Here is an 18733-nt window from a genome sequence, read left to right on the forward strand (position 1 = left end):
GTTCTACAAGTCTGTGGTGGCCAGTGCTATCATGTTTGCTGTTGTGTGCTGGGGCAGCAGGCTGAGGGTAGCAGACACCAACAGAATCAACAAACTCATTCGTAAGGCCAGTGATGTTGTGGGGGTGGAACTGGACTCTCTGACGGTGGTGTCTGAAAAGGGGATGCTGTCCAAGTTGCATGCCATCTTGGACAATGTCTCCCATCTACTCCGTAATGTACTGGTTAGGCACAGGAGTACGTTCAGCCAGAGACTCCTTCCACCGAGATGCAACACTGAGCGTCATAGGAAGTCATTCTTGCCTGTGGCCATCAAACTTTACAACTCCTCCCTCGGAGTGTCAGACACCCTGAGCCAATAGGCTGGTCCTGGACTTATTTCCACTTGGAATAATTTACTTATTATTATTTAATTATTTATGGTTTTATATTGCTATATTTCTACACTATTCTTGGTTGGTGTGACTGTAATGAAACCCAATTTGCCTCGGGATCAATAAAGTATGTCTCTCTGTCTGTCAATTTTCTGCACCTGAGGAAAGTTAGCAAAATGGATGAATACTTTTTATAGCCTCACAATTTTGGTTTTTAGTTTTTAGTAAATGTTTACAGTGTTTTGGAGTTTTTCTTTTGATTTGACATGATGCATAATGATGTAAATTAGCTCAAAATCCTACTTCAATATATTTTAAATTTAGAAAATGAGACAGTAAAATATGAAAATAGTTGTGAGGAGTGAATACTTTTTCAAGCCACTGTGAATTTCTCACTAAAATCATATATTTTATTTGGTGATTTTATGGTGGGTTTAATTTTAGCCATAGGAATCACTGAGAACCTGTTGGAATAATGTTATGAATGCACCGGAGATGACAGATACTAGAATCTGGAGCAACAAACAATCTGCAGGGTTTTTACCCAAAATGTCAACACTCCTGTAACAGGGTTTTGACCTGAATTTATCAAGATTTCCTTTCCTCCACAGATGCTGCTTGAGTCACTGAATTGCTCCAGCTGATTATTTATTGGCCCAATGCTATTTTGAATATTGTGCAGGTTAATTAATGAGAGCTCTGTTTATGTTGGAATATTTTATTCTTATTGAGGTGAGGATAATTCTGGACTCTGCCTTCAACAAGCAGTTGCTTTCTTTAGTTTCCACCTCAGCACCTACCAATCTCAGTTCCTGATCTCTCCATCTTTATTTTTCATGTAGTGCAACTTCATATTTTCAAGCAATTATCTGCCAGTGGAGCTCAGTGTGTTGAGAAGATTCTGTAGGGTAAGACACTGTATCAGACCTGTTATCCTTCGTCCCTCCTCCATCTACCAATCACCCACTGGCCCTGGTCTTACTGCTCTCTGTCTCTTTCCTATGCTCATTATCTTCCCTTTCTACTCTCAGTCCTGATGTAGAGTCTCGATCCAAACATTAACAGTTTCTTCATCCTCCACAGATCCTGCTCCATCTGATGAGTTCATCCAGCAGATCAATTGTTGCTCCAGATTTTGGCTTTATAAAATCTGTTGTGTCTTCAATTTTCAGAACTATGCTAGCACATTCCAGATCTGATTCTAATAAATTGTCTCTGCCTTTTAATCAATACGAATGTTATACTGGGTTACACTGAGTTGCATAGAATGTTTCAGTTGAAGCTGAAATAATAGGTTGTACAAATTCAGTAACATTTCTAAGTGTTTAAGCATGCCCATATGTATTAAACTCCAAATACCATTCTTATTCGGTGTCTAAAGATCCATATATACATTTTTTTTTTCTTTCACCATGTTAAAATTTGAGCTATTCAAGTATATTTTTATTCTTCATTTCCTTTATAGTGATATCAGAAAATTTGTTTCTTCATTTATTCCTTTAATCACCTCTGACAGATCACAGAACAATATAGGAACTTATCTTTCAGCCCATGGTGTTGTGCAAAACTAATTAAACTAAAATCTGACTAAACTGATCCTCTCTGCCTACATGATGCCCATATCCCGCCATTCTCTGCGCATTTATGATTGGAATTGGTTTATTGTTGTCATATATACAGATCAAATCATTACACAATGCATTGAAATAAAACAATAACAATGCAGAATGAAGTGCAACAACTGCAGAGAAAGTGCAGTGCAGACAGACAACAAGGTGCAAGATCATAATGAGGTAGATTGTGAGGTCAAGATAACTTCTTAACCTATTAGGAAACTGTTCAGTAGACTTATAACAGCAGGGTAGAAGCTGTCCCTGAGCCTGTTAGTATGTGTTTCAGACTTTCGTGCTTTCTGCCTGATGGGAGAGAAGAGAACAAAGAATGTCCAGCATGGATGGAGCTTTTGATTATGCTGGCTGCGCTACTCAGGCAGCGAGAGATATAAACCATGTAGGAGAGGCTGGTTTCTGTGATGTGCTGAGTTGTGTCCACATCTCTCTGCAGTTTCTTGAACCATTGCCATATTAAACTGTCTTGCATTCAGATAGGATGCTTGCTGTAGGTCATTGACAGAAATTCGTAAGGGACATGCCAAATTTCTCTAGTCTTCTGAGGAAGAAGAGACATTGGTGAGCTTTCTTGACTGTGGCACCTACATGGTTAGACTAGAACAGGCTATTGGTGATGCTCACTCCCAGGAAATTGAAATTCTTAACCCTCTCAACCTCAGCACTGTCGATGAAGATGGGAGCATGTGCACTGCCCATTTCTAGAAGTCAACGACTAGAATTTTTGTTTGACATTGAGGGAAAAGTTGTTGTCATGACACAAAGTTACTAAGTTCTCTCGCTCCTTGCTGTACTATGATTCATCATTTTTTGAGATACAGCCACAGCTGTGGTATCATCTCGCAAACTTATAGCCTATCTAAGAGTCTCTTAAGAGTCTTGTATTTGCCTCCACCACTCTCTGTTAAAAAAATAAACTTGTCCCACCCATCCACTTGTATGCATAAAACTTGTTTCACACATCTCACCTTAAATGCATGCCCTCGAGTATTAATTAAATCCCCAAAAAAGATACCAGCTGTCTTTCTATACTTCTCATAATCTTGTAAACTTTTACTGTCTCCCCTCAGTGTCCCTTGGAGAAAACAGCACAAGTTTTTCCAACTTCTCTGATGATGATTGGTCCTAGATTTGAAACATTAAGTGCTTTTACTTCACAGATGCTGCCTGATGTACTAAGTGTTCATAGGATTAGACTATATAATTGTTATTTTCTGTGCAGTTTAATAATTAGCTGCTTGTTTTTTTATATATGTGTATGCCGGTGGTGTAGTGGTTTCAGCACTACATTTCGGAAAAAGAGTCTTGGGTTTAAATATGGCTAGCTCCTTGCATCCTTTCCATCCACGCTGGCTAGAGCATTGAGCTAGCAACTTGGCCTCGAAAAAACAGACAGAAGCTAAAGAAATGGCAAGGTTGCCACCGGATGGGCCAAACAAAGCATGGAAAGGACCTGAAAAAAGGGATTATCTGATTGTTTAACTCTTACCTACAAATTTGAATGGAATGTTTCTTATCAGTAGTATAAAAAGAGCTGAACACAAAGGCTCGCCATCTTTCTTTATTCTTTTTAGACTGTTCTTAGCTACTAAACTTTTGTGGTTCTATATTTCCAATTCTCTTTGTTCTGTTAGTGCTTAATAAACTGATCACGAAGCAACAATTTTTATGCCTTTCTTAACTTCTGAAAGAGGCTTGGATCAAAGCCGTATGAATCTGACTGTCTCCAACATTTTGTATTTTAATTCCAGATCTCTAGCTTCTACTGTTTTTCCTTAAATTTTCATTTACAGTCATCCTCTCTGAATTAGTTGTGAATTATTAGCACCTCTTTGTTCTTTATACAGGTGTTGGATTTTTGGGATGTTTGTTAACTTAAAAATGCAATAAAATATTATTTGTATTGCATTTCAAGGAAGTTTGGCATTATATTAACAATTATATTGATATGAAGTTTTTCTTACTTTTTCAGGAACTTGGCACAGATGTGCTTGGTTACTGTATGGATTTTCAGTCGGTGGCAGGCTGTGGCATCAGCTGCAAAGTTACCAGCATTGAAACCGTGTTAATGAAAAGTGAACTGAGTCCTAACAGAAAGCAAAAACAGATTAATAATTCATATGCTGCGGTGTTCTCACAAATAAATAAAGGTAAATATTTTACTTCTAAATTTGTATTTATTTGAATGAAGACAGATTTGTGACTACAGTAAGTATTTGGAGAATAATCCACAAATGGGCAAAAAATGCACCAAGTGCATCAAAAACTTTGTAAAAGATGGGGGAACAAGTGCAAGTGCGGCAAGTAAGTTAATTCAATGAACTTTATCTCATTTGCAGGTGCAGAAACTTCTCAGATCTACTCTGTGTTGATCGGAAACCGAGAGTGGATGACACGCAATGGTTTACATGTTGAGAGTGATTTTGACGAGGCTATGGTTGACCATGAAGTTAAAGGAGAGACTGCAGTGATGGTTACTATTAATGGTAAAGCTAATACAATTAGCCCAGAGAAGGAATTGCTAAAATATAATTTCCAACTTAGGCTGTGTCACATTGAGAATACAGATCATTATCCAAAACAATTGGCACCTGCATGATTTCATTTAGTTTAACATTTTTTCATTTTTGGTTGAATTGTGAAAAATAGCAACACTGTGCATATCAACTGTTGCACTGATCAACAGATATACAAGTAACTAATATTGTCAGTAACTGTTAACTGTAGGTACTAATGCCAAACTAAACTTTGAGTGAACTCCTACACCCCAAAAGAATGATATGTCAATTGTTGAATTAAGTAGCCTCAAATCCAACCCCAACATGTTTTCAATCCGCACATATGATGTAACTGAAATGGGATAGGGCACAGGCACCTCATCATTTCCACGAGGTAAGCTGACTTTTTAAATAGGATGATGAGGCTAGGAACCTACAAAGGTAATAGGTTTAAGCCCAGTCAGTCAGATATTCTATTTCTGAGAAAACACAACAGCTGAAGCGGGGCAACCATGGGGGAAAGGAAGTACCTTTACGTACAGTGTAAAGGTCCAATACTTTAGTACAGAGAAGTTAATGAGCAAAAACACCTGGCAAAGCTCTGCAAAGAAAATCTCAAAAGAATGTGAAAAATAAATGAGTCTAGGAATAGCCATGTGAAAGCAAGAGAAAAAGTAGGGAAAATTACAAATTAAAACTGGACTTTTGGAATCTTCCTGGATGTTTTATGAATCTTCATAAAGTTATAGGTTTAAAATGATATTATATTATTGATTGCTAATATTTTGTGAATTAGCTGAAGGTATTTAATAAAATGGCAACTGTTCATGGTCTTTTGCTGCTGTGGCACATCTAGTTTCAGGTCTGACATGTTGTGCATTTGGAAATGCTCTTCTGCACACTGCTGTTGTAACAGATGGTTGAGATACTGTTGCTTTCTTTTCAGCTTTTCCCAGTCTGGCTATTCTCCCTGACCTCCCACTCAAGTCCTCTTATCAGCCCTCTTTTCACCCACAGAACTGCTGCTCATTGTATGTTTCTGGTTTTCACAACATTCTCTGTAAACTAGAGATTATTATGTGTGAAAGTCCCAGGAGATACACAGTTTCAAAGATACTCAAACCTTCCTTTCTTGCACCAACAATCGGTCCAAGGTTAAAGTAATTTAGATCACATTTCTTCCCTATTCTGATGTCAACAACTGAATCTCTTGATCATGTGTGCATGCTTTTATATGTTGAGTTGCTGCCATTTGAATGACTGATTAGATATTTGCATTAATAGCAGGTATACCTAATGAAGCAGCAACTGAGGGTATGTGATAACTAAAAAAAAAGATGAAAGCTAGTCTAAACTTGTTGGCAAGTAAATATTTAGGCAACTATGATGATTAATATTGAATAAACTAAGTTTGAATTACTTTAAGGAGATACAAATAGAGCTGACACTTTATTTCTGAAAATTTTTTGCATTTTCTAATCATCTATAAAATATGTTTTTCTCTGGAAAGGTACGCTATGTGGGATAATAGTAATTGCAGATACAATCAAACCTGAAGCTGCAGTGGCTGTGAGCATTTTAGAAAATATGGGAGTGGATGTGGTTCTTCTAACGGGTGATAACCTCAAAGTAGCAACTGCAGTTGCTCGCCAGGTAGGTATTAAAAACATCTTTTTGCTCTCCATGTACGTGACTGTATTTGAAACTGTTTTCCTTCTGTTTTAAACTAATGGCACACAGCAGAAATTGGAATCTGCAGCAACAAACAGTCTGCTGGAGAAACTCAGTGTGTCAAACAACAACTGTGAAGGAATCTGCCTCAGGACTGTTCATTGTTCAATTAATGTTTACTCTTGATACTGCAGAACACCTAACAACCTGGATGGCACCTCCATTCAAAAAAAAAAGTTCATAACTTATTCTGCCATTTAATAAGATCATATCTTTACTTTCCTGCCCTTTCCTCATAAACCAACACTGTATTAGAGATTAACGATCTGTCTGCTTCAACTTTGAATATATTTAATTATATTTAGTCTAGCCTTCACAGCAGTCCTGAGTGGCGTATTCTAAAAATTCAGAACCATCTGTGAGAAGAAATTCCTCATAATTGTAATGGGTAACTCCTTATTCTGATAGTATAGCCTCTATTTCTAAATAGCTCCACAAGCAGATACTTCCTCTGGGTATCTGTCTTGACAAAACTCATATATTATCTGGTAGAAATGTGTACCGCTGCTGCTCCCCTTTCTCCTATGGTCCATTCTCTCCAATCAGTTTCCTTCTTCTTCAGCCCTTTACCTTTTCCACCCATCATTTCCTAGCTTCTTACTTCAATTCCCCTCCTCCAATTACCTGCTCCCCCTCATTTGGCTTCACCTATCACCTTCCAGCTTGTACTCCTTCCCTTCTCACCACCTTCTTATTCTGGCTTCTTCCATTTGGACAATAGTGTACCTCGTATGTAGGCCATTATTGCCACAGTAAAAGTAAATTTCCAGTCGAGTTACACCATGCATTTCCTAGTATTTTTAAACTAATCTTCTTAACTGTCTTCTTACTAAATTCCAGCAGAGGAGACTACATAAGCATTAAAATTCCTTATGAACATGTAAGTACAGGTCCTTTGGCCCATGATGTCTGTGCTTATTTTTTGTATCTTATTCTACTTCCTATATGCTCAAGCCAGATTCTGCTTTAGCTCCATTTGCAACTTTGCAGATAATACTATCAGAGTAGGCCATATCTCAGAGTACAGGAGGAAAACCAGAAGCCTAATGACATGGTGTCATGACAACGACTTTTCCCTCAAGTCAGCAAAATAAATGACCTAATCATTGACTTCAGAAAGGGGCAGTGCACATCAGTGGTGCAGAGTCCGGGTTCCAAGGAGTGAACATCAGCAATAGCCTGGATGTATAACATGGTAACAGAGCAGCTAAGAAAGCTCACCGGTGCCTCTTACTTTTCCTCAGGAGGCTCTAGAACTTTGGCATGTCCCCTTTAAAATTCACCATTTTTTATTGAAGCATTATAGAAAGCATCTTATCCAGATGCATCATGGCATGGTATGACAACTGCTTTGCCTGTAACTGCAAGAAACTGCAAAAAAAAAATGGTGGACATAGCTCAGTTCAATATGGGAACTAGCTCTCCTCCTTTGTCTCTGTGCACATTTCTCATCGGCTCAGTAAAAAGCCAACATAATCAAAGACCCAGCCATCCCAGACATTATTCTCCCCCTTCCCATCAGATAGAAGATTCATGAAACTGAAAGCATGTACCACCAGGCTCAAGGACAGCTTATATTCAGCTGTAATAAGACTTGAGCAGTTCCCTAGTGCAATCAGATAGACTCTTGTCTTTACAAACTTTCTGGTTATAATATAACCATATAACAATTACAGCATGGAAACAGGCCATCTCTGCCCTTCTAGTCTGTGCCGAACGCTTACTCTCACTTAGTCCCACCAACCTGCACTCAGCCCATAACCCTCCATTCCTTTCCTGTTCATATACCTATCAATTTTACTTTAAATGACAATATCGAACCTGCCTCTACCACTTCTACTGGAAGCTCGTTCCACACAGCTACCACTCTCTAAGTAAAGAAGTTCCCCCTCATGTTACCCCTAAACTTTTGCCCCCTAACTCTCAACTCATGTCCTCTTGTTTGAATCTCCCCTACTCTCAATGGAAAAAGCCTATCCACGTCAACTATCTATCCCCCTCATAATTTTAAATACCTCTATCAAGTCCCCCCTCAACCTTCTACACTCCAAAGAATAAAGACCTAACTTGTTCAGCCTTTCTCTGTAACTTGGGTGCTGAAACCCAGGTAACATTCTAGTAAATCTTCTCTGTACTCTCTCCATTTTGTTGACATCTTCCCTATAATTCGGTGACCAGAACTGTACACAATACTCCAAATTTGGCCTTACCGATGCCTTGTACAATTTTAACATTGCATCCCAACTCCTATACTCAATGCTCAGATTTATAAAGGCCAGCATACCAAAATCTTTCTTCACCACCCTATCCACATGAGATTCCACCTTCAGGGAACTATGCACCATTATTCATAGATCACTCTGTTCTACTGCATTCTTCAATGCTCTACCATTTACCATGTATGTCTTATTTTGATTGTTCCTACCAAAATGTAGCACTTCATACTTATTAGCATTAAACTTCATCTGCCATCTTTCAGCCCACTCTTCTAACTGGCCTAAATCTCTCTGCAGGCTTTGAAAACCTACTTCATTATCCACAACACCACCTATCTTAGTATCATCTGCATACTCACTAATCCAATTTACCACCCCATCATCCAGATCATTAATGTATATGACAAACAACATTGGACCCAGTACAGATCCCTGAGGCACACCACTGGTCATCGGCCTCCAATCTGACAAACAGTTATCCACCACTACTTTCTGGCATCTCCCATCCAGCTACTGTTGAATCCATTTTACTACTTCAATATTAATACCTAACGATTGAACCTTCCTAACTAACCTTCCATGTGGAACCTTGTCAAAGGTCTTACTGAAGTCCATATAGACAACATTCACTGATTTACCCTTGTCAACTTTCCTAGTAACCTCTTCAAAAAATTCAATAAGATTTATCAAGCATGACCTTCCACACACAAATCCATGTTGACTGTTCCTAATCAGACCCTGTCTATCCAGATCTTGTGCCTTATTGTCTACCTACACAGCACTGTTGCGTTCCTGTAGAATTTTCTGTGTGTTACTATCTCTGTAGTACTTTGTTCTGCACTCTATTTTCATTATGCCTTGTACTACCTCAATACACTGTTTTAATAAACTGATAATGTATGAATGGAACTTAACACATTTTTCACTGTACCCCAGTACAAGTGACAATAAAAGAATTTACCTTGCCTGTGGTTAAAGAGGATACAGAGATCTCTGCTGAGGTCCCAGCAATTTCTTCTTTTGCGTCTTTCAATAACCTGGGTTAGATACTATAAAGACCCCGAAGACTTATATATCTTAGTGTTCTTCTCCTCCTTGATATCAACATATCCTAGAATATCAGCATTCCCCTCCCTGATCTCGCAATTCTTCATGTCCTTCTTGGTGAGTACCAATGCAAAGTACCTGTTTATCCTGCTTCCTCTGGCGTTAGGCATATATTCCCTTCTTTGTCCCTGGGTGATCCTACCGTGCCCCTATTTATCTTCTTGTTTTTAATGTTTGTATAAACTGTATATTCATCTCCTTGAAGGAGGCAGTGTTCATTTAAAGTCCTACTTTCAAGCAAATATTTGTTCTAGATAATCAGACATACAGTACAGTACTGTGCAGAAGTCTTAGGCACATGTAAAAAAATCTGTAAAATGATAATGCTTTCAAAAATAATGAATTAAAAACTTCCCATAAAGCAAAGTAAGCAGTATCAAAAATTACTATAAAGCACAATAAACAGTAAAAAAAAAGCTAAATCAAATCAATATCTTGTGTGACCACCCTTTGCCTTTAAAACTGCATCAATTCTTTTAGGTATACTGTCCTGCAGTTTCATAAGTAAATCAACAGGTTGGTTGTTCCGAGCATCTTGTTATATTTGGCACAGTTCTTTTACAGACTTTGGCTTTCTAGCTTGCTTGACGATGTTGAGATCCAGCCTCTGTGGAGGCCTTGTAAAAATATTTCACGTTGCTAAGACCTTTGCACAGTATGAAAACTGGATGAATGATTTACTTCACTCAATTAAAGGATTATTTAATCGCTATAAAAAAGTTTTTCTGTTATTAAGAAAAAGAATAATATCTCTATTTTTAGAAGTGTTTTCTATTTTTAAGGTTGGCATCAAGAAAGTGTTTGCAGAAGTTCTTCCCCCACAAAAAGTAGCTAAAGTTCAAGAGATTCAGGATCAGGGTAAAACGGTCGCAATGGTTGGTGATGGTATAAATGACTCTCCCGTCCTGGCAAAAGCTGATGTGGGAATTGCCATTGGATCTGGCACAGATGTAGCTATTGAAGCAGCGGATGTTGTGCTGATGAGAGTGAGCAAATGTTAACTAATTAATGTTAATGTAATACAGAATTGATACTTTATTGTCTATATTATCAAATAATGGCCTGAAGGTAAATAATGAATTGAAATTCAGTATTTAAATGTGCCTTCTATTTGCTTAATATAAATTCTGTGATGACATGCATTCTGCTTTTTACTTCCAGAACAATCTCCTAGATGTTGTGGCTAGCATCAAATTATCAAAAGAAACTGTTTCTCGCATTCGAATAAATTTTATTTTTGCATTAATTTTTAATCTGGTTGGAATCCCTATTGCTGCTGGTAAGTGTATGCTTTTTCTATTTTTATGTTTTATTTAAACCATTCTCCCCTTAAAGTTAATTAATAGAATATTTTAAACCATTTCCAAAGTATTAATGGGGAAAGGACTAATGTTGGGAGCTGATGAGAAGTGAGCAATACATTAAAAACATAGTTTGCTCCAGATTTTGTTGTGATTTTCTATAATACTAGAAAGTTTTGGATACCAATCAAACATTCCATTGCACCAGAGTAGCACAAACCATTACAAATCTGTACAACTTGGATGCTAGCTTGGTCCCCAGATAAATTTTGATAGAGAATTGGAGATGTAGAGAGGAGTGGGGGAGTGCAGTCTCTGCAACGGTCGATCAGGAGTGAAATGCAGTACTGCATTAGATTACATGCCTATAAAATTTACCTACTGTTTGGCAGTTTCTAGTGATCTTCTTATAAAAGACAATTACAGTCGGCCCTCCTTATCCACGGGTTCCGCATGTGCAGATTCAACCAACTGCGAATCGGGAAAACCCGGATGTTCTCTCTCCAGCACTCGTTGTTTGAGCATGTACAGACTTTTTTTCTTGTCATTATTCCTTTAACAATACAGTATAACAACTATTTACGTAGCATTTACTTTGTATTAGGTATTATAAGTAAGTCAGAACAGGTACATCCAGTATTATTTAGCGTCAGTCAAATATTTGTCTTAGTATATAGTATATATTTTACCTTTCTATGTATATAAAACACTTAAGAAACATATGTATCTCCATAATTAAACCACTGCATTGCTTAGTAATAATTGTAGCTTTCATTGGGGCAGGGCCTTTCACATACTCCATTATTCTCAATTTATCCTTTACTATTGTTCCAATCGTTGACCAACTGCAGCCTAACACTTTTCCAATAACTGATGGTGTTTCACCTCTTTCCGATTGCTTTATTATTTCTACTTTATTTTCAATCTTGATCACTTTCCGTTAACGAAACAGAAACAGCAGCAGCCACGGGCGGCGGGTTCTAAAGTCCACCACACTGAAACATGTTAAATAAGGTCTGGAGCTCCGCTGGGTCCTAAAGTCCACCACATTAAGACAGGTTAAATAAGGGACTTGAGCATCCCCAATTTTTGGTATCTGCGGGGGGTCCCAGAACCAATCCCCTGCAGATAAGGAGGGCCGACTGTATCTTTAAATCTTTTACATCTTTATCAGACATATGTTGGCATGCTACTTTAACTGGAACTGCCATACAACAATATTATAGCACAATCTATGCTGTAGAGAATGCCAAATAATTTCTATTTACACCTACATTCTTTAATGTGATCATAGCAGCAAATGTAATTGTTGCAAAAATTGGCATATTGAACTTAATTTTATTTTTCCACCGAATGCTATTTCTCCCTTTCTATGATAGTTACTTTTATATCATGTAGATTCATACAAGTACTGTAAAATTTAGCATGTATGTGAAACTTTCAGGACTTACAGCTTTTTCACTAGAAAACGGATTGTTAACTAATGCTATTTGTTCCCTACCTTGTAGTTGGTAGCCCATTAGGTTGAGGGTAGTAGGTGCAGGAATACTAACATTTGTGAGATGCATAGCAGTTGTTTTATTCCATTTTGCAGAAGGATAATTTCTAAAGTTAGTTTCAATGGGTAACCAAACATCTGTGTGTTATAAGATTATTGGGGCAAGAAAATGTTGAAAAGAAATCATCTTGAAGGTATTGCACAAGTGGAAGATTTCGCTTATTTACAAAATAAAAATCTTTCTCTCTCCCTCTCCCCCTCCCCCACCACCGCACCACACTACACTACACCACACCATACCATTCTGTTGTTGTTGCACTGTGTGCATGCACTTCCTTGGTATATTTTCATAATGGATCCTAAATTGAGCTGATGCACTAGGGTTGGCTCTGTGGTGCCTTTCCCATTACATGGTGGAATATGCCTTTTCTTTAGTAATGGGGATGTGCATATCTTGTTTTTATACTTCTGGTTATTTTGTAACATGATTGTAACTACATTGTGGGGTGCATCGTGTTCTAATCCATGTGTAGACTTAAGTTAAGTACATTATTTAATTTTTGTTTGAATGATTTTTGATGCAACTAATAAACACCCTTGTATATAAGTGTAAGTACATATGTGTGAAAATCAAACCCAGCTAGTCACAAAGTATCTCCATAGTCTCAAGGGAATGCTGAAAGACAAAGTTCTTCATTGGTGATGACCCAATTCCAACAGCCTGTCAAAAGCCTGGGTTGATGGTACAATGCCAGCCTCACGGACAAAGAGCAGTTGCAGCAACTGAAGCAACACGTCACCAATGGCCGGGATAACATCGACAAGACCTTGCTGTCTGGAAAACTAAAGCCCTGGTGCTTGCAGTTTGGACTCCTACCTCGCGTGGCTCACTGTCTATGAGGTCTCACTAACAACCATGAATAAGCTCAAGCAAACCATCATGTCGATGATAAGAAGTGGCTCAGTGTCCAAAGGTGTATCAGTAACGTCAGTCTCTATGGTAAAGGAGTCCCAGGTAGGTCTGGAAACAAGTGGACCCACCTGGCAGAAGGTCATAATTCCAGAGCGGCAATGAGAAGAGTCAGACAGAAGTGCAAAGCTGTCTTCCTGGCTAAGCACGGCCAATGTATGTGGTGGGAAAGCATATAAAGAAGGAAAATTAGCTGGAAGGACATGTGAGAGATGAAAGCAACAGACTTGGCTTTCTCATCAGAGCTACATATGATGTGCTTCCACTTTTGCATGCCACTGTATGTATGTATATGTGTGCTTGTTTTTAGAGATGACTTCAAGTGGTGATACCTTTTATTCAGCATGATATCATGGAGAAACCTGCAGCAGAGTGCAAGGCTCTACGTTACAGTTCCATTTTGGCATATACAGTGCCTATAAAAAGTATTCACCCAACTTGGAAGTTTTCTTTTTTTTTTGTTTTATAGCATTGAATCACAGGATTCAATTTGGCTTTTTTGACACACATCAACAGAACAAGACTTGTGTCAAAGTGAAAACAGATCTCTATAAAGTGATCTAAATTAATTACAAATATAAAACACAAAGTAACTGATAAGTATTCACACTCCCCCTCTTTAATATGACACAGCAAATCATAACTGCTATAGCCAGTTGGTTTTAGAAGTCACATAATTAGTTAAATAGAGATCTGCTTTTGGAGACCTGGATGCAGTCAAGGTGTGTCCATTGATTGTAGTGAAAATACAGCTGTATCTGGAAGGTCCAACTGCTGGTGAGTCAGTATCCTGGCAAAAACACTACACAATGAAGACAAAATTACACTCCAAGCAACTCTGTGAAAAGGTTTTTGAAAAGCACAAGTCAGGAGATGGATACAAGAACATTTTCAAGTCACTGAATATCCCTTGGAGTACAGTTGGGTCAATTATCAAGAAATGGAAAGAATATGGCACAGCTGTAAATCTGCCTAGAGCAGGCCATCCTCAAAAACTGAGTGACTGTGCAAGAAGCAGACTAGTGAGGGAAGCCACCAAGCAACCTATAATAACTCTGGAGGAGTTATAAGCTTCAGTGGCTGAGATGGGAGAGACTGCACATACAATAACCATTACCCAGGTGCTTCACCAGTCTCAGCTTTATAGGAGAGTGGCAAACAGAAAGCCACTGTTGGAAAGAAATCACATGAAATCTCAGAGTTTGCCACAAGGCATGTGAGAGTCTCTGAAGTCAGCTGAAAAGAGGTTCTATAGTCTGATGAAACTAAAATTGAGTTTTTTGACCATCAGATTAAACACTATGTTTGGCATAAGCCAAACACCAAAAAACATTGTGTGTGTGTGTGTGTGTGTGTGTGTGTGTGTGTGTGTGTGTGTGTGTGTGTGTGTGTGTGTGTGTGTGTGTGTGTGTGTGTGTGTGTGTGTGTGTGTGTGTGTGTGTGTGTGTGTGTGTGTGTGTGTGTGTGTGTGTGTGTGTGTGTGTGTGTGTGTGTGTGTGTGTGTGTGTGTGGATGTGCATTGGAAATGCTTGTGTTTATATGTCTAAATGTGTGTATTTCTGTAAATATGTATGTGTGTGTAATTATTGTAGAATTGTATGTATATGTATCTCTGTAAACATAGGTGTTTGTGTTTAAATGTGAAAATGTGTGTAAATGTATATGCACATGTGTGTATGTATGTGAGTTTGTAAAAATGTCTGTAAATGTATATCTGTAAATATGTTTGTGTAATTATGCATAATTATGTATATGTGTATTTATGTGTCTGTAAATATATATGTGTGAATGTCTATGTCTAAGTATGTATATGTGTGTGAATTTGTATATGTGTAAGTTTTATATGTGTGTGTATTAATGGTAAGACTCTTGGCAGTGTGGAGGATCAGAGGGATCTTGGGGTCCAAATCCATAGGACGCTCAAAGCAGCTGCGTAGTTTGACTCTGTGGTTAAGAAGGTGTACGGTGTATTGGCCTTCATCAGTCATGGAATTGAGTTTAGGAGCTGAGAGGTAATGTTGCAGCTATATAGGACCCTGGTCAGGCCCCACTTGGGGTACTGTGCTCAGTTCTGGTTGCCTCACTACAGGTAGAATGTGTAAACTATAGGAAGGGTGTAGAGGAGATTTACAAGGATATTGCCTGGATTGAGGAGCATACCTTATGAAAACAGGTTGAGTGTACTTGGCCTTTTCTCTGTGGAGAGGTGTATAAAATGATGAGAGGCATTGATTGTGTGGATAGTCAGAGGCTTTTTCCCCAGGGCTGAAATGGCTGCCACAAGAGGGCACAGGTTTAAGGTGCTTGGGAGTAGGTACAGAGGAGATATCAGGGGTACGTTTTTTTACTCTGAAAGTGGTGAGTGCGTGGAATGGGCTGCCAGCAGCGGTGATGGAGGCGGATACAATAGGGTCTTTTAAGAGACTTTTGGATAGGTACATGGAACTTAGAAAAATAGAGGGCTATAGGTGAACCTAGTAATTTCTAAGGTAGGAACATGTTCAGCACAGCTTTGTGGGCCAAAGGGCCTGTATTGTGCTGTAGGTTTTCTATGTTTCTATGTATGTGAGTATATATGTGTGTAAATATGTATGTGTGTATATATGTATAAATGTATATGTGTATGTAAATATGTGTTTGACTCTAAGTATGTATGTGTTAGTGAATTTGTATATGTGTGTAAGTGTGTGTGTATATATGCACTGTGCGCTGTGTATTTATGTATAGGTACATGGATGTGTGTATAAATATGTGTGTGTCTATGGATAAGTGTATATCTGTGTATGTGTGTCCGTGTATGTGTATATGTATAGGTGTGTGTATGTATGTGTATGAGTGTGCAAATATGTATGCTTGTGTAAATATATGTGTAGAAGTATATAAATGTATGAGTGTGTATATGTATATGTACATATATGTATGTGTGTAAATATATGAGAATGTATGTGTAAGTATGTATATGTGTATGTTTGTAAGTGTGTAAATATGTATGTGTATACAAATATGCATTTGTGTGTGTGAGTAAATATGTATATATGTATTTGTGTATGTGTGTGTAATTATGTTTATGTATTGCGTGAATATCTGTATATGTATGCATATGTCTATATATGCATATGCACGTGTATGTGTATATGTGTGTCTGTATATGCATATATGTGTGTGCATGTATGTGTATGTGACTGTATATGTACATATGTATGTTAGTATACATGTGTGCATGAATATGGGTACATCTGTATGTGTGTGTATGTAACTATGTATATGTACACATTTAATGGCTCTATTTAATATCAGAGAATGTGTACAGTATACAACCTGAAAATCTAACTCTTCACAGACATCCGCAAAACAGAAAAATACTCGAAGAATGAATGGCAGAAAAATGTTCGAACCCCAAAGCCCCATCCCCCCCACACACAAGCAGCAGCAAAAGCATCAACACTCACCCTCACCCCACCTGCTCCAGAAAAAGCATTGACTCACCAGCACACACCATGCAGCAATAGCAAAGAGATTATGATCTAGAGTCAGTCAAAAACTACTGTCCATCCCAACACATAGGCAACTCAGGCAGGTTCTCTCTTTCAGTAGTGAGGGAGAGTGAAGTATCGCTGCTGCAGTAACAAGAGGGGAGACCAACAGCACACTGTTCTGATGTTACAATCTGCCACGACACTTGTCCGAGTTCCCCGACTCGAGGGCCAACTGACTGTCAAAAGAGAGAGAGGGAGAAATCACAGGTGCAGGGGCCTTCTATTGACAGCAGTGTACATTGCCTGCCTGCTATCTCGATGTTTCAATCTCCCATGTTGCTTTAGTCAGTGAGATCGGTGAGGAATCAGGTTATCTACAGGGACATACCCAGTACAACTGTAGATCATGGACTCTGACAGGACCCCAGCTGCCTTGGAAAATACATGAAAAGAGAAGAAATTAAACTGTTTTGCGGATGAACTGGAAGAAGTTGCCCAAGTCCACAAAAAACTCCGGTGCCATTTTTAGCTCCTCCCATTTCTGTATGTAAATATTTATGTGCATGTGCATTTAAATTTGTATATACGTGCATGTGTGTGTATATGTATGTGTAAATTATGTGTGTGTGTGTGTGAATGTGTACGTATGCATATGTGTATATGTGTGTATATATGGGTTTTGGGTTGTGCATATGTATATAAGTAAATGTATGTGTATATATATGTGAGTGGATATGCATGCCTTTGTGTCAATGTGTTGTATATATGTCTGTACATATGTATATGCATAAATCTGTCTAAGTATGTATGTGTAGGTACGTATATGTGTCTATATATACGTGTGTATGCATGTGTAAATATGAATGTTATGTATATATGTGTATGTATGAGTGTGCATGTAAATATGTATAAGTATGTGTGTGTGCAAACATCCATGAGTGTGTGTATGCACATGGTTGTAAATATGTGTGTTTACATGCAGATATGAGTATGCATATGTGCATGCATAAGTGTGCATGTATATGTGTATCTGTGTATTTTTATGCATGTATGCATATATGTATAAATGTGTGCCTATGTAGGCATGTGCAAGTATGTCTGTATATTAGTGTATATTTGTGTGTGTGTGTGTATATGTGTAGGCTTATGTGGACGATCAGAGAGATCTTGGGGACCATGTCCATAGGACACTCAAAGGACAATGTTGTTAAGTAGGCATATGATGTGTTGGCTTTCACACCGTGGGATTGAGTTCAAGAGCCCTGTGGTAATGTTACAACTATGTAAGACCTTAGACCCCACTTGGACTACTGTGTTCAGCTCTGGTCACCTCACTACAGGAAGGATGTGGATACTCTAGAGAGAGTGCAGAGAAGATTTACAAGGACGTTGCCGAGATTGGAAAGCATGCCTTATGAGAAGAGGTGGAGTGAACTTGGCCTTTTCTCCTTGGAGCGATGGAGGACGCGAAGTGACCTGATAGAGGTGTATAAGATGATGAGAGGCATTGATTGTGTGGATGTCCAGAGGCTTTTTCTCAGGGCTGAAATGGCTAACACAAGGGGGCATAGTTTTAAGGTGCTTGGAAGCAGGTACAGAGCGGATGTCGGAAAATTTTTAACACAGAGATTGGTGGGTGTGTGGAATGCACTGCTGACGACAGTGGTGGAAATGAAGAACAGGTGCAAGAGGGAAGGAAATTCTTCCTTTTTTACAACAGTATAGGAAACTAATGAGTGAAATACAAAAGTCCAATAGAATTATGGATTTTAATGCATAGTTAGAATGTGTAACTTCTATTTTTAGAATAGAGGCAAATAAAATAGGGTCTTTTAAGAGTCTCTTAGATAGGTACATAGAGCTTAGAAAATTAGAGGGCTATGTGGTAAGGTAATTCTAGGCGTTTCTAGAGTAGGTTACATGATCGGCCCAACA

General features: G+C 38.4%; 1 protein-coding gene across 1 annotated transcript in view; it reads left to right on the forward strand.

Moving 5' to 3' along the window:
* Positions 1-18733, forward strand: part of LOC140726037 (copper-transporting ATPase 2-like) — a 91295-nt gene that overhangs the window by 62602 nt on the left and 9960 nt on the right. The window contains exons 14-18 of the mRNA XM_073041932.1: positions 3974-4151; positions 4341-4487; positions 6010-6152; positions 10336-10539; positions 10715-10832. Coding sequence (XP_072898033.1) covers positions 3974-4151; positions 4341-4487; positions 6010-6152; positions 10336-10539; positions 10715-10832 — 790 coding nt within the window. The remainder of the gene's footprint in view (positions 1-3973; positions 4152-4340; positions 4488-6009; positions 6153-10335; positions 10540-10714; positions 10833-18733) is intronic.

Source organism: Hemitrygon akajei, chromosome 4 (assembly GCF_048418815.1).
Source record: "Hemitrygon akajei chromosome 4, sHemAka1.3, whole genome shotgun sequence".
Classification (NCBI taxonomy): Eukaryota; Metazoa; Chordata; class Chondrichthyes; order Myliobatiformes; family Dasyatidae; genus Hemitrygon; species Hemitrygon akajei.